General features: G+C 50.9%; 1 protein-coding gene across 1 annotated transcript in view; it reads left to right on the top strand.

Annotated features, from left to right (window-relative positions):
- Positions 1 to 16,950, top strand: part of DCP1B (decapping mRNA 1B) — a 50,806-nt gene that overhangs the window by 29,715 nt on the left and 4,141 nt on the right. The window contains exons 4-7 of the mRNA XM_079938601.1: positions 6,497 to 6,563; positions 8,641 to 8,782; positions 13,917 to 14,045; positions 15,742 to 16,419. Coding sequence (XP_079794727.1) covers positions 6,497 to 6,563; positions 8,641 to 8,782; positions 13,917 to 14,045; positions 15,742 to 16,419 — 1,016 coding nt within the window. The remainder of the gene's footprint in view (positions 1 to 6,496; positions 6,564 to 8,640; positions 8,783 to 13,916; positions 14,046 to 15,741; positions 16,420 to 16,950) is intronic.

Raw genomic sequence — 16,950 nt, 5'->3', positions numbered from 1 at the left:
ATGAGAACATCAGTGCCCGCGCAGTGCTGGATCAATAGAATATACAGTCCTAGGGAGCTGATGACAGAATCCCATCAACATAACTTATGCCTAAGATTATCAGATGTTTGAAGCAAAATAAATTCTGAGTGAGATCAGGAGAATAAAAGGGATGATGTGAGGAAACCCTGTGCTGTGAGCCGCGGGTAAGTTGTGGTCGGTCCCTGGGGAGGACCTAGCACGTCTAGACTGTGACGCTTAGTTAAGCCAGGATAGTGGCAACCATCGTGTAAGATGGTGCAAGATCTTGACGTCTTGGATTCCAGCTCAACTCAGCAAATACCTGTCGAATGTGTCACATGCTGGTCATTATGCGTTCAAGTCCCGCCCTCCAGGAGCTCAGGTCTAGTGGGGGAGCAGTTCGGCAAACACTTAATTATGACATATGCTTTTTTTTTTTTTTTTAAGTCCAAAGATGTGTGAAAAACTATGGGAGCAAAGAAGCACTTGAGACTGTTTCCCCCTAGAGGAGTCTTGAAGGACAAGGACTCAGGGCGGGAAGACACCTTAGGAGCCCACGCTTGTTATTTGACTCCTGGGAGATTTGGGGATTGACCAGCAAGATATGGACAAATGAAAATATAAGTTTAAATGACCAACAAAACAGAATCAGTTGTTCCTTTTTTTTTTGTTTGCGGTAGCGGGCCTCTCACTGTTGTGGCCTCTCCCATTGCGGAGCACAGGCTCCGGACGCACAGGCTCAGCGGCCATGGCTCACGGGCCCAGCCGCTCCGCCGCACATGGGATCTTCCCAGACCCTGGCACGAACCCGTGTCCCCTGCAACGGCGTTGTTCCTATTTATTTTTATTATTACCTGTGACTTTTTCTGCTTCCTAATTTTTTTTAATGTTTATTCACTCTGTTAAATCTCCTAGACTAAAGCAACTTTCCCCTGAAATAAATAAAATTAGGGAGTTAGTGTATAATGGAGAAGATCCCACGTGACCTTTCATGAACCTGTGGGCAGTAGCAGACTTTAAGATTTCCATTTTGGGAGGATAAAGTCCTCTGTGGAGACTTGAAAGGTCTAGTGACAGAACATGCATTTGTTAGAAATGAAATCTTTTTTGAAAGATAAATCCATCTTTTTCTTTGGAGATAATAAATTCTCATTTATAGTTGGAGATTAATATTAATTTGATACAAATTAGTGCAATGCTCTAGTACAGAGGCTGCTTCTGTTGTCATTGTTTACGGCATTAACTTTGTAAGGAAGTTAATTTATTTAGCAAGAGGGAGGCTGTTCTTACTTCACAGTATTTGTTTAGGTTTTCTGCTGTTTCCCCCAAAATGTTCATGAGTATTAGCCACGCATAAAAGAGAAGCTGCTTCCCATCTGCTGTGAGCCTTCCAGTATTTGGAGATCATGGGACCACTGATTTGTGAGGTGCAGTTAAACTATGTCACATGAAAAGAACCAGACCAGGGGCCAAAGATAACAGTGCTATGTAGACTCTCGGGGGCCAGCGAAGGTTTTGTTTTACAAGATCGTGTCCGTGTTTGGTCAGTGAAGCTGAGGCAGAAGGTGAATAAAAGAACGTTACTTTAAAGGCATTAAAGAACACGCCGGAGGAAAGCATTTTTAGTGCAAAGCGTTCCGAACGGGGTAGAAGTACCGGGTCAGCCCAGAGCAGCCAAGCGCAGCCTGTTTCCCTCGCAGCTGTGGATGCCAAAGCTGGCCTCGCATCCCCTGCCCTCAGATACCGCGCTTCTCGCGTGCCCTTCCTCCTTCCGCCCTCCCTCCCTTCCATCCTTCCTCGGGACCTTTCGAGAGTTCACATGAACCTTAGGTTAAACAAGATGGATTCGCATCTCTTATAACCAAGCCTACAAGTCATTCAGACCTGAAAATTGTTTTCATACTTTATGTATTTCGTTTGTAAGGCTGGGGGAGGGGCGTATTTTATGGAAACAGATTGAACCAGGAAACATGACTGTGGCCATGAGAGAGAGAGACCACCCTCCTCACTAGTGAAGAAAGTGTTTGAACCCCACACCTGCGCCTGACCTCCAGCTCTGACATTTCATGCCTTTCACTTTCTAATCGCTTAACGATCTTGCGATCTTTCGGAAGGACAGTAGCTGTGTGTGTGTGCTCACAACCAGATGCCGGTCACCTGGCACCACCCGTGGGGTTGAGCTACAAAAACCGGGACGGGGTCAACGGTACAAGGAATCCTGTATCCGAGCAAAGTCTCAGAAACAAGTGTCTGACCAAACACGTGATCAGGTGTTCTTGGCCCTTCCACTGGGCTGATTATTCCACTCATTCGAGAAAGGCTTCGTGAAGAGAACGGGGTCTGAAGGAATTTGGAGAATTTTGGCTTATCCTTAAGTGCCCAGAAGAGGTTTGTGTAATTTACACTGCCAGGTTGCCATGGCTTTCCTAGTGAAAAGAGAGAACTTAAATGCCTTCTTTGCTGCCTACTGACTAAAAAAAATATATTTCCTATCCTTCTGAGAGAAATTACTGAGATTATTTTTAAAGAGAGTGAGGGCGGGGTGGGTTGGGGAGCGGGGAGGAGAGCATTACCGAGTCAGACACCCTTATCCTGCCTACGTAACTTCAGCCACACAGTCATGTCTTATCTGCTTGCTAACTGTATGGCGATAGGCCTTGTATTTTAAAGTTGCACGAATAGTAGCATGAGTATCGTTAAAAGATTGCAAGCCGGGGCTTCCCTGGTGGCGCAGTGGTTAAGAATCCGCCTGCCAATGCAGAGGACATGGGTTCGAGCCCTGGTCCGGGAAGATCCCACATGCTGCGGAACAACTAAGCCCGTGTGCCACAAGTACTGAGCCTGCGCTCTAGAGCCCACGAGCCACAACTACTGCACCCGTGTGCTGCAACTACTGAAGCCTGCACACGTAGAGCCCGTGCTCCGCAACAAGGGAAGCCACCGCAATGAGAAGCCCGCGCACCGCAACGAAGAGTAGCCCCCGCTCGCCACAACTAGAGAAAGCCTGTGCACAGCAACGAAGACCCAACGCAGCCAAAAATAAATAAATAAAATAAATAACTTTTAAAAAAAAATTATAGTCATAAAAAAAAAAGATTGCAAGCCACCTTCATGATTTGGAGTTGAAAGTTATTTGAAGTCAAATATGGAACAAATGACAAATGTCTTAAAAGAAGAGATTTATAGAAATATTTGTTAAAACATAAACTAGAGAGGTAAATCCCCAGACAGCTTCCAGAACGAACTCACGCACCATGCCAACGAGAGTCAGAGGTTTCCCGATGAAGGTGCGTCAAGGACATTTGCCATTCCCTCTGTGACCCTCTCAACTAGCCTCTGAAAATCTGATCAACTTTGGATTTTGCTGCTAGAGACATTAAAAAAGCAGAAACTATTTGTATCAAATACCATCAGCTTGCTCTCCCTCGTGTCTGTGGTACCTACAATATTCAGACATGAAATCTAACATGGAAATTTGCTTTCCTTATCTTTCTTGCGGAATTAAGAGGAAAATAGATGTTAATAGATGGTGTTTTAACAGATATGATCAGGCGATGGTACATTGCCTGTTGCCTCAAACATTGCTTTTTTCAACCCCAGATCTCCAAAGCGTGACGTAAACCAGGACAGGGCAATTCTAGGCAGAATTTCACAGCTCTGCTATTGAAGTCCTGTGTTCATCAACAGGAAGAAGATTGCCCCCAAACGTGTTCTTAGCGCGGGGAGTCTCATGTGGGCATCATTAGGTGGTTCAGGGTCTTCCTATTCTTTGCTCCACTGTGGGGTTTCTTACCTCCAAGAGTGATGTAGGAACAGCTGAGCTGAGCCTCACACACCACAGTGCCCTTAAAGCCCACCTGGACCTCGGCGGGGCGGCTGGGCAGCGGCCGGTACCCAGGCGTGGTGGGTGGGAGGAAGGCTCGCAGCATGGTGGGTCCCAGAGCACTCAGAGCACCTCTGCTGGTCCCGTCTCGGCGCCCCGCGAGGCTGTGCCTCGTGTCAGGTGACGGCGATCACTCCAAGTTTGAGAATGCCAGAACCACACCACCTTCCCCGGTCCTTTTCAACCTGGCCGTCTTCTTTCTTCCCTGCGGCGCCTGCTGCCTACCCAGGCCAGCCTTGCCCCGTGGCCGCCCAGGAGAATTGGGGGTGAGACGTGAGGGCTGTGTCCGCCCGTCGGCTCCTCACCTCCCTGACGGTGACAGGCTCTGGTTTGCATGGGCCACCACCAGCTGCTCCAGTGCCCCTCGCTCAGGACAGAAATAGGCTTGTCCCGGCTGGAAACGTGCGCCTGAGAGGCGGGAGCTGCGGTGGAATGTGGCTCTCTCTGTGAAACTATTTTAAGGAGAAAAAGTTAGGCCCAGTTCTACCCGTTATCTTGCTTTGCTCTCAGGAGCCAGGACTGTTGGTAAATCTGTTTCTCCTCCTTGACTATTTAAACTGTACATTCAAACTGCATATTAACTGGGGTGAAAAGAACCGTTTCAAAATGACCCCATTTTAATCTTAAAGTCACGTTGCTTTAGAGATAAATGGTCAGGTCCTGAGGAAATCTCCACAGTGTCTCCATGAGGCTTCAGACCAGCCTTCCCTTCCTCCCCTTCAACATCTGAGAGATGCGTTCACAGCATCTTCCCCCTCCATCTGCATTTCAGTTTTCTCGTAGTAATAACATCGTCAAACCGCTTTCTATTTCTATCAACAGTTTCCTTGGCATCCAGTCCTCATGAGAACCTAGTTCCTTATGTCAAATGCCACAAATGTGTAACATCCCCCAAAATGGCACCCAGAATATTTCTACTTATATGTTCTACTGAAGAGACACAAATGGCTGTTCTTCCCCTGCTACTGGGCTTCGAATTTCTTAGTTGTGTGCTTCTCTCCTCTGTTACCTCTTTCCTGCTTTGATAGTTTTGGAAAGTCCCATCTCCAGGGAAAGGAAGCTTTCACTCTAACCAAAGAATAGAGCAGGATCCTGGTTTTGTAACGAGGCTTAAAGCCTCCAAAACATACAACGTCTTCGGATATTTTAGTCGCTGAATGTCGGTGATCCGATCCACTGTCGCTCAGGGGAGCACAGAGCAGGTGGGTCGGCGTGTGGGAAGCTGTTGGGGCAGCTGGCGCTGGGGATTAGGGTTGATGGACCGGGAACGGCCTGGAATCGAGTTCTCAGAGACTCGCTTAATGATCTTGAGATGAAAGAATTTCTTTCTGATATTAAGGCTCTCAGCGCATAGGCTTTAGAACGCAGACGTTCTTTTTTCCAGAGTATCCATGTATCAAAGAGGAGTGTGTGTGTGTGTTTCTAAGAGGACACAATGGTTCCATCAAGAAAAAGCTGCCGCCCCCCCCCCCCCACACGCAGGTAAGATAAAGATTCCTGGTGCTCGAATCACACAAGAAGTTGACGCCGTTGCCCCCTTTAGGCAAGTTGATAGTTCAAATGTATAGGGTCCTTTTAAAGACATCTGCTTAACACAGCACTAAAGCGACATCTCCGGTACCCTTTGATTTCTGAATCTTGACTAACAAAGCAGAAACGCCCACCGAGTCACTGGTCAGGTGAGTGGGGGGAAAAGTTGTCAAAAGATCACAGCTGTTTTAATGACCAAATTATAGTCATATAATTAAATATTTTGTAAGTCTAAATTTTTAAAATAATTTCTTTTAAAAATACGTTGGTTTTCATCGCCCAACCATAACGTGGCAGCTCTTTCAGTGAAGTGTTTTTAACGTGTATATATAGTTAGTGTACTCTTTATATGACTAATGCCACCAGATCCTCCACTAGATATTTATAAATGTATTTTGGACCTGTTTAGCCTTTGCTATAAAAATGACCTAGACAGGCACATATTAAGGTTTATAATTTGTTTGAAAATTGTTAAATGAATCAGTGGCAGCTCCATTATGCCACAGTGTTCTTTCACTACTAAATCATGCAGTCAGAGTTGCACCTCATCTTTCAACAGTTGTAAATATTACGTGCAGACCCTTTGAAGTCAGAGACTGATGACTGAATTTTGTTTTTCCTGCACTGTGTCCTCACTTAGGGCTTTCAAAGCCGATCTTTCAGTTACTAACACCTTCCTGGGAGAAGGGGGAGGGACGGAGGCTTCCAGGCCTAATCTGTGCTTCAGGTTTCCCATACTTAACAAAGAAGACGAGCGTGCGTGGGTGTGCGCCGGGCCTGCGGCGGCAGGGACGTTTCAGGGCTGGAGCTTAGAGTCGAGGCTCGTTTTCAGTCTGTTCATCCACTTAAGAAGCACTCGCCGCGTGCCTGTTGTGTTCAGGTGTGTGTGCGCGTGTGTGTCTGTGCGCGCGCGTGTGTTCTCTGTGGGCCTAAAAAGCCCCAGTGCGAGGTTTTCAAGCTGGAACTCCAGTGACTGGTCTCATTTATTCAAGAAGTATGTATTTCCCTCAAGATGGAAAGTGAATGTCTTTCCATTTTGTAGTTTTGAAGATGCTCATGGTTGGTTTGATGTGTTTTTTTCAGTGTCCATTTATGGAATTTGGTTTTACGACAAGGAAGAATGCCAAAGAATTGCAGAGCTTATGAAAAAGTAAGTGCTGCGGGCTGAGTATTTGTCAGGACCTGGTGCTTTGTGTTTCTAAGTGTACGCAGCTACGCTGTAATCTAAACAGAGCACGTCTCTGACAGCAGTCCTTTTCGCCGTGGTTAGGAACACATTCACCATTACTTAATAAATGAAAAATAAACATAAATGACAATGTTTTACATTTCCACCAGGTAAGATTTATTGTGTAGAAGGGTTCCCCTCATTTTTCCTGCACGTGTGCAGAATCTATAATATGAATTTTTCCAGATGGTAGTTCACCTTAATATTATCCTCCTTTGTAAATTAGCAGCTTTCTCCCTTGGAAAGGTATCAGTTTATCTCAGTGAAGAGAACATTCAGAGCCCTTCTAAAAGGCTGTCCCAGATTCTCTGGGGTGCCCACATCCTTCCTGCCCTGAAAGCTGCCCGTGGGGCTCAGACCTCCCTCCCTTCTGACCCTGCGAGGGCTTCGGAGAGTCTGTATTTTCAGTTCCTTTGGGAGTATCTGAGCTAATACTGATTTAGTGATCAGTAGACAGACCCTCTCTCTGTCTGCCTCTCTCTCGTTACTAGTCTCTTTTCTTGTTAATCTCACGAGGCCTTGTGATTCACCCCAGTCTGCACTGGGGGAAACTGAAATGACTGTGCCTGTCCCGCTCTCGCTGCCCTGAGGACCCCGAGAGCAGGCCCGGGTCAGCGCGCCGTCTCCTCTGGGATCCATCAGCCCCTTTCACGGGTCCTTGAGCCCCAGGCCTGCTCACTGGGACGCAGTTATTTCCCTGCACTTATGCAGATGGTTTAGAGCCCCAGAAGGAAATGAGTTTCCTGCACGTGCTGGATCTGACCCAGGACCGGACTCGGCCGGACACAGGGTCTGCCTGCCGCCAGCGCGGCTCCGACAGAGCAGCTCCGTCTGCAGAAGAACCATTTTTCAACTTTAAATCCCGGGTCGAGGAACTGGCTAAAGAGTGACCCCAGAATATGGAATGTGGGGGGGACTGTTTATAAATAGGATTGATTTCTGAAAAGCCTAGCTTGCCAGAGCCCGTTTTAGGTAACCGCAGGTGGTGATTAGGCTGTGCTCAAACTGGCATTTACCACCATAACAGCGAGTTCCTAGAACACCCGTGTTATTGTAAACTGTGCAATGGATGACGATAGCAGGATCTCACGCAGATTAAAAACCACCCCGTTGCCCGGCCAAGAGGCCACGTAAAGACTGTCAGGTTCCCCGGTGATTCCTTCACAGCCGGGGCTGGGAACTGGTCGTGGGTGAGCAACAAGCCGCCGACGTGTGTGGATTCCCTGCCCGTCCTCCCTTAGAACTGAACCTCCCACCGAGCCCTCAGGTCTCCTTCCCCGTAAACGTCGCGGCGATTATGAAGGAGCGTGGGCTGCGGTCAGAGTCCACGCAGCGGGCAGTGTTCCCCTCAGCCGCGCTGTAGCACGGAGGAGCGACCTGGCCTCCGTCTGTGTTGTTTTCAGGAAAGCAGAAGGCGCTGCTCACTGCTATGTTTTCGTACCTTCTCCCGGGGTGGAACCTTCGCTGTGTTTCTAAACCACAGGATTCGAGGGGCTGGAATCAGCCGCGCTTTGCCTTCAAGGCCCTTTGGAACCAGGGGCAGACGCCCGATTTGCCGTGCGGTTTGCCCAGGGCTTGAGAACCCTAAATTGGGTTTCCTCAGCAACACACGAGTCCTTTCTACTGCTCTCAGTGAGGAGTTGGCAAACTTCTTCTGAGAAAGACCAGTAGTGAATACTTTCGGCCTTGCAAGGCCGACCGGTCTCCATCCCAGCTGCTCAGCCCTGCCCTGGCTGTGTGACAGCTGCCACAGGCCACGCGTCATTAACTTTCTGTACAAAGCAGGCCCGGGCGGGGGTGGCCCTCCCCACTCCGGAGGCGTCCGTGTGGGCAGTGTACTCGGGACCTCAACTCCCATGTTTCTTCTTTCAGTTCCAGCAGTCTTATTTCTAATGTGATTATGACAAGATAAAAACAACTGGGTGAGAACTGGATTGTTTCAAACACCGGTTGTGTTGAGTTGGCTTTTCTGGTGTGGCTTTCCCTTCCTTTTTTCTAGCCTCACTCAGTACGAACAGCTGAAAGCGCACCACGGAGCGGGGGCGGCAGTGGGAGCGTCCCCCGTGGGCCTCGGCTCGGGAGATCGCAAGGAGGTGGACATCCTGCGGATGCTCACCAAGGCCAGAGACGAATACGCAAAGGTGAGTCTCGTCTCCCTGCGATGTGTGCTTAAACTCCACGGTGGGGACCTGCGCCCTGAGACGGACTTGGCGCCGTTCCTCCCGTCAAACAAAAGTGCAGGAGAAATACAATCTGTATCGGCTTTTAGTAGGCTGAACACTGTTTGCTTTTAAGTGGATTCAAAGGCAGCCCAGGAAATCAGTAACCTTCGTATATACAAATAGCCTCCAATAAGAAGACCCCATTGACAGCAGCAACAAATTAATATAAAATTCTTCGGGATAAAATTAACAAGAAATGAGCACAACCTGTGTGGAATAATCATGGCTATCCTTGGTGGTACTAGGGCACTAGCAGTAGGAAGGACATCCAACCCCCTTCCTCTGAAAATCGGCGGTCGGTGGAAAGAATTAAGCATTTATCCTGCCTGGCCAGGGGCACTGGATAATCCAGGTTGATGCGGGAAAGGCCTTCTCCACCACGGAGCTCCAGCTGTTAAATGTGGACGGAATGACAGAGCCTAAAGCCCTGGTGGAGTAACTGAGTCAGGCGCGGACCATCAGTAACGTTCGTGCTGTGAGAAAGGCGGACGGAAACCTGACCACGGGCGGGTCGGGCAGCCGCGCACAGTGGCCGAACGTCAAGTACGCGGCACGCCTGGAAGTGCTCCTGCCAGAAGAGATGATCCTGAACCTAAGTCTTGAGCGCTAACAGAAAATGACAGGGGAGGGGAACAGGGCAGGTAGAAAACAAGTTAAATGACACCAGAAAGCAGTCAGAAAGGCCGTGTGCGGCGTGGGCTCCTCGGGGACAGCCGCCAGGCTTCTGCGCATGCCTTGGAGGCGGGGCCAGAGGCCGCACTACTGGACACAGACACCCCCGCGGGCGTCTCTGGGCGAGTCCCGAAGGTGGTCAGCGCTGCCCGCCCGAGGGCTTGTTGAACGAATGTGAACAAAGCGCGGTGTCGCCTGCCCGCCCTGTCACGGCCCCGACCCAGTTGCTTTCTCCCCAGCTTCGGCCAGTAACAGCAAGCTCTGGATCCGCTTTTTATTTTGTTTGATTCTTCAACAGCCGTGAAAAAACGTCCCAGTGACTTAATTATACTTTACTAACTGTACTATGTCAGGCGCAGTGAAGATTCATCTTAAAGGCGCCATTTTTGCCCTCGAGGAACTTAGGTTCTGTGACGACGGCAATAACAGTGGCCAGTATAGATAAGAAATGCAAACGCTGAAGAAAAATTATTTTCTTTCTTCTCCCTCCCTCCTCCCAACACACAGACACAGACGCAAACACACATACTGTATTGTTTCTATTTTATGATGTTTTGACTTGTTGAAAGTCTAGCTGGGGAGAGACTGTCCCTCCCCAACCAGCCAATTCTCCGAGATACCAGAGGCCTAGCCAGGAGGGTGCCTGTGACCGGGAGACCCAGCCCTGTCTGCCCGCCTACCCCGGGGCGAGAGTCCTCCGCCCCTGTCGTATCAGGGCCACTCCTGTCATCTGGAGCCCCTGAAATGATTCAAACACACCCGTCCTAAAGTGCAGAGACCCCGGCAAAGGCTGCAGCCTTAGCTCTGCCCTCGCTTCTGCTTCCCGCCCGCCCATCACGAGGCACCCTCTGCAACAGGGGGCCCTGCGGGGCTGCTGAGCCTGTCTCCAGGCCCGGGGATGGGAGCGGGTGATGCACTGCTCCCTGAGCCTCTGAACGCAGAGCTCACGCACACTCAGGAGTACCGGTGCCCGGTCCCGGGGACTGACCTCTGGCCATCACTTTGTACTGTACCCACAGCTCGCAGTGTTTCTCTATTCTGTTTGCCCTTCAGAATCTACATCTCCTTCGAGGCCCAGGAAGAATGCCGCTTCTTACAGGGAGTTTTCCCAGATCTCTTCACTCAGATTGATGTCCCTTCCACTGCACTCACCAGTGTGTCACCCTTTAGAATGTATTTTGTTCTTCCTCATTTGTTACACTCACGGCAGCCTCTCCCGCTGTGCATAAACTTGTTGAGGTCGAAAGAACGTTCTATCCGTTCTATCTAACGTTCTATCCGTGACAGTGTTGACATGAAGGGAAGACAGAGGTCTAATCAGTGTGCAGACTCTGCTTTTCTATAAGTTCAAATACATGTCATATGCATAATGTTCATTGCTCCAACTGTGCGATAGATAACAGAAGAAGCTCTTCCTTCCGCCGTCACAGGCCAGGTGACGCCACATCACATCCAGAAGTGGCTGCACGGTCCTGTGAGCCCTGGTCCACATCCTTCTCGGTTTCTCACCGCCCAGAGTGTAAGCCCCGGGCCCCTCCGAGCGCCCTGCCACGCGGTCTCGGGTGACCCTTCCAGCCTCACTGCCTTGGGCTCCCACTGCCCCTGCAGACGCTGGGAACTCCTCCCAAACAGAGTGACAGTGTTGCTTCCCGAAAGTGCCTTCCCGCCTCTCCGCAGGCTGGCCCTCTCCTCCCTTACGTACCTGGCGACAGGTGACGTCTCTGAAGGCCTACTTCCCGTGTTCCTTGTCCCTCGTGTGGTTTCTGATCTGCCCACCGGGTGTATTTGCCCCCGAGGAGTCCCCTTGTGCGAGGAAGCCCTGCTTTATCCTTGCCTTATGCAGTGTCATCTGCTCTCCCAACACACACGGACACGCCAGACAGTGTGGGGAACAGGAGTGGGCCGGGCCCCAGGTGCAGGAAGGGGACATGGAAACACAGTCTTTCCTCAGGATTCTTGCCGCGAGGAAGTGGATTTCCTGCTAGCGGAGGTTTTCAAGAAGAGACAGAATGATGACTAGCAGGCATGTTACAGAAGAACCTCACTGGTCTGGATGCGTGTTAACCTGAATGACCTCTGAGGGCCTCTCCAACTCTAAACCGCGTAAATGTGTGAAAATCCCAAAAAGTAAGAGGAGGAAGCATTTGGAGCTGGAGGAAGATGATACGGATAAAGTGAAGCCTGGTGACACAACTTTTTACGCAAAGTTAATAAAGTAATTTAAAAACCTTGTTTTGGCCGGTATTTTATGTTTTCTCCCCGAAGAAACAACTTCCTGTGGCTCTGCTGTGAAGTAGCAGTGCTGTGACTTGGGGCTTCCTCCTCCCGGTTAGGCTCGGGGCTGGGGTGCAGGTGAGCAGGGGCAGCAGCCGGGCCAGAGCGGCCCTGGGCCACGGGGCTACGTGCTGAGCCTTCAGAAGTGGACTGTTTTGAAGAATATGTTTATACGTGTGTAACTGAATCACTGCTGTACACCTAAAGCTAATGCAACATTGCAAGTCAACGATACTGCAGAAAAAGAAAAGAAAAGAACAAGTGGACTGTTTTGTATTTAAGATGATTTTGTGTTTTGTGGCCTGAGGCAAGAATGAATAGTTGTCCTCTAGCTATGGTTCTGACTTACGAAATTAAAGAAATGACTGTGTCTTTTGATGTTCACTGAGAAAATTCAAGCCTATAAGAAAGAAAACAGAACTACCCACAATCCTACCACTCAAAGATGTCTGCTCTTAGCACTTCTAGTGTACTTTCCCCCCGACTCTTCTCCCCTCATGGCCACGTGTTTGTGTGATAACACGGGCTCATGTGACGTTGTTGTTAAGGCCCGGGTACTCTCAAGAACCCATTATACTTTCTCAAACCCTGCATGTTTTTCCAAGTAGTTTAAAGTGTTTGGGTCGAGAGAGGCATAGAAACTTGGACAAGTGGAAAATGAGCTGCAGACTGTCGAGATCAGTGGTGTCTCGTTCTGGGCACTTTCTACATGACAGTGAAGCCTCATTGGTAGGCCGCCCGTCCTAGTGACACGGAAAGCAGCTTCCGACCATCTTCCTCGGGGGTAGCTGTCTGCGGCCCACACGAGCGGGTGCGCAGTGAAGCAGTCTGCAACCCAGGGTCCCTGCACACAGGCGGGGCCACTCGCGGAAGTGAGCCAAGCGGCCACTTCTCTGCGCGGCCAGCCGGCGGTAAAGGCTTTTCACGCCAACATTTTATCAGTGACTGTACGAGGCTACACGCTTGTCTTGCGCTGGTGATCCACATCTTAGAATCCAGGCCAGTGGGTCCTGCAGCCATCACTCACCTAAGAATTAGAAATGATATTTTATGACTCGTAAAGTGATTTCACGTGCCATTCAATACTCGTGCCAAATATACAAATTATTGGCAGAAAATAATTAGTCCTTTGTGCAGTTAACTTTACAAGCCTAAGTGAGCGTGGTGGTAAACGGCCCCAGGCGCCTACATCCTTGAGTAGAAAATACAGCCAATAGCCATAAAGCACACCGGGAACCGCGGGCCCCCAGGGACAAGGTTGCATTCGCAGCCACTCCACCTCTGGACGGTGAGGTGTGTCCTGGCCCGAGGGCGCAACTGTGCAGCTGAAACTAACAATGCCGCGGAGTCCACAGTGTAGAAGGCCGTGTTTTACGGTGAGTTTTATTTGGTGTTTCAACAAGGGAAACCCAGACATCACTGCTGTGCCCTCTCTGTTACGAATGCCACTGTGTGAGCGATCGCATGTTGGTTAGATTAATGTGTGATAATGACGCAGGGTTTGGAACGATGAGGCTTGTCTCTCGTCTCTAGAGATTCTAATTTGTAGCAAGCGGCTCCGAACACTGGGATTTGAATTGCTCTGTTTGTGCAAAAAGCCATTTGTTAAATAGAGATGATGTTAGTGATTTTTAAATCAGTGGTTTGGGTCGGCTTGACGTTCTGGTTTGTCGACTAAAAAGGGCTGGTTGCCGTGAGGACGCAGTGCTGCAGCCTTCAGTCAACTGCCAGGCGCGCGCAGACCCCTCCCGCGGCCCAGACGAGGCACCGAGTGGGCGCTTCCTCCACCGTTTATCCCGGGAGGGCAAGCGGGAGACTGCGGCTGCTTCCCGGCGACGCGCCCCCTTTCAGGCATCCACGCGTCTCAGGGCCTCCAGGTCCTGCAGGCCGAGGCACGGAATTGCACAAACTAAGAAAAATTCGACCTGAATTTGACTTATACTCCAACGTAGCTTATATCAGAGGAGAGTAAGGGATTTTCCTTTGTACATGGAGATCTATTTTTTTTAAGTACCAACTAGATAAAATAAAGAGCAAGAAGATGCGTTCTTTTTAAAAGATTAAAGCTTCTTCTACACCAAAAATGAGGTTCTTTTTTCCATTTCAGTGTAAAGCCTGTCCTGAGCCCAAACAGATCAGCAGCTCGTCCGCCATCTACGACAACCCCAATCTCATCAAGCCGATTCCAGTGAAGCCCGGTGGGAGCCGGCAGCAGCAGGGCCCTCGGCCCGGCCAGGTGCACAGCCCTCTGCTCTCCGCCCGGGCCTCTGTGGGGCTCCTGCGGGACGTGGCCCGGAGTACGGTCAGGGCGGGGCCGATGCTCTGCAGGTGCCCTAAGGTCAATCCAGGAAAGAGAGATTCCAAAGTAGAGATGTTGTCATGGTTAATACCTTACTCTTCCTAGAAAGGGGTTGCAGGTTTTCCTTTTGGCATTTCCCTGACTCTGTGCTAATCCCTTGTGGACTTGAACTCCTTAGAGGATAATGTATTCTAAAAAGACAGCAACCTAATATCATGTCAGAGCTGACGGGACCATTACACATTGGGCTGTATTCTTCCGGGGTGGAAAGCTGGTGTCCCACGGCCCCTGAGGGAGCCACAGCCCACGCGCCCCCACGGTGCCAGGTCCGGGGCCAGGCGCTGTGTGTATATGGGATTCCTGGTCTAAGGACTGGTGTCAAATCCCCTTTTAGACCTCATGGCTTGTCATTGTTTTTGCATCTAAGCATGACAGCAGTTTCTGTGTGAGCGTATATATTTTTCAGAAGAGTCCAGCATCAGCAGAATTGCTGAGCTGCAAGTCCCATCACTGAGTGTGGCTGCTTCCAGTTCTTAAAGTTATTCCTCACTAAAGGTTTTTTTTTTAAAGGGAATTGGTTTAAATCAATTGCAAAAAAAATGAACATGGGGCTTCCCTGGTGGCGCAGTGGTTGAGAGTCCGCCTGCCGATGCAGGGGACACGGGTTCGTGCCCCGGTCCGGGAAGATCCCACATGCCGCAGAGCGGCTGGGCCCGTGAGCCATGGCCGCTGAGCCTGCGCGTCCGGAGCCTGTGTTCCGCAGCGGGAGAGGCCACAACAGTGAGAGGCCCGTGTACCGCAAAAAAAAAAAAAAAAAATGAACATGGACACCAAAAACATAAAGACTGGCTAATGCAAGTCTTATATTGAATTTTGTAAAAAATAAGTCTTTTCTAATTATCTTTTAGCTTCTGTTATAAGTTTGCTTTTCATGGACATTTTTTATTTTAAGAGAGAAACCGGAATATGTTGACTTTAGGAGAATCTGATGTTTGCTTAGCCCAGCAAGACAGAAAGCGGCAGGGAAATGCTGGATGACACAGGGCGGGAAGGAAGCGGGTTGGTTACCAGCCAGGGCGGCGCAGGGGGGGCAGGGATTGGGGTGTCACGCATCTGACGGTTGTTATCGCTACCGTTACGTAGTTGGAAGGATCAAGTTAGACTAAATGACGTAGGTTTCTTTCCAGCCCTCAATTTCTACAATTCTGTGGAATACTACCAGGAGTTCCGAAATGCTCACGTTTCTGCGAATCCTCAGTGTCTGCCTGTACTTTGCAGGGATGGATGGACTTCCTGTTGAGGAGACCGTTTGCCTTTCAGTGTCTGTAGCTTGTGCCACACGGGTCCCCAGCCTGTGAACCCCAGACCCAGCAGGGACCATGTGTCTGTGTATCAATCAGCAGATACTGATCATATAACAGCCGTCCTGGGGGTGGGAGGGAGAAGGCAGTGAAAATTTTTGACATTAAAAAGCAGGTCCCACGTGTGTAGAGTTTGTCATCACTAAGCTTCTTCATCCTTTCTAATTGACTCTGTAAATAGAAGACATCATCGGGTAGGTAAGACATCATCACTGCCCCCATATAACCAAATTACACGTGGCCCCACTTTCACACGTGGTTATTTGTTCCAGACCTTAGACCCTGAGCCCCAACACCTGTCCTTGACGGCCCTCTTCAGGAAGCTGGACAAAGCTACGTGTCACGAAGCCACGGGGCCGCCAAAGACCCTCCACCAGCAGCAGCAAGAGAAGCTTCCGCTTCGGCAGGGGGTCGTCCGCTCCCTGTCCTACGAGGAACCCCGAAGATGCTCGTCCCCGGTCGAGAAGCAGCTCTGTCCCGCCATTCAGAAGCTCCTGGTCGGGATCGCGGACCTGCAGCCGCTGGCAGAGCTGCCCGAGAGCCGGCCCTGTAGAGACGCCGCCCGGCCAGGGTCTCCCCGCGGCCCCGAGGTCTCCCGCCGCGTGCACGGTGCCCCCAGGACTCAGAACCCGCCGGACCAGCTCCAGAGCATCCCTGGGGCGCCGGCATCAGACGCCTCGGCCGAGACGCCGGGGCCCCGGGCACTCCCGAGGCCAGCGCCCCCCGGCCCTGGGCCCGGCCGTCAGCCCCTGGGGCTCAGCGAGGTCTCCCCGCGGGAGCTGCTGTGGAAGCTCCAGGCGGTGCAACAGGAGCGGCAGTTGCCGGCGCCCGGCCGCCCAGCCCTGGCGGCCAAGTTCCCCGTGGCCACCCCGAGCGCTGGAGCACGGAACCCCCTGGAGTCCTGGAGGGACCAGACCCCCAGCGCGGAGCAGCAGGCTCCCCTCCTTCAGGTAGGCGGCTGCCGGCTGGGAGGTGCTGCCAGGGCGCGGGGACGCGGGCCTCAGCCCCGTCCGGTCTGCGCATCGCGTCCCGCCTTCGCCTCCTGCCTGGAAGGGAGTCTGGCCTCGGCCCAGCAATCTGGGAGCTCCTCCCTTCAGAGGCTTCATTCCTACAGTTAAACCTTCGTGCGACGAGGTTTGACGTGGCCGTGGGAAAAACCCAAATCTTTGACCTCGGAAACCTAGGGTCTGAAATCATTTGAAATCATTCCGGGGATGCCAGACACCTGACCTCGTCTGGTGATTTCGGTCCACAGTAAGTCGTTGTGCGTTCATTATCCAGGCCGGGCTTACAAGCGCGGACTGCGTGCCCCGCCCCTGCGGACGCCGCGGCCCGTGGGCGCTTGAGGCCCGCAGAAAAGCTGGCCACCGACCCCGGAAGGTGCAGCCTCCTTGTCTGTCCGAGCAGGTGTAGCTTAATGAGGGTCCGGAGAGGCAGAAGGCTGTCTCCCGGCCCGCGACATACACACCGGTTGCCAGAGA

The sequence above is a fragment of the Stenella coeruleoalba genome, assembly GCF_951394435.1.
Source record: "Stenella coeruleoalba genome assembly, chromosome: 11".
Taxonomy (NCBI): domain Eukaryota; kingdom Metazoa; phylum Chordata; class Mammalia; order Artiodactyla; family Delphinidae; genus Stenella; species Stenella coeruleoalba.
This window is presented reverse-complemented; position numbering and strand designations above follow the sequence as displayed.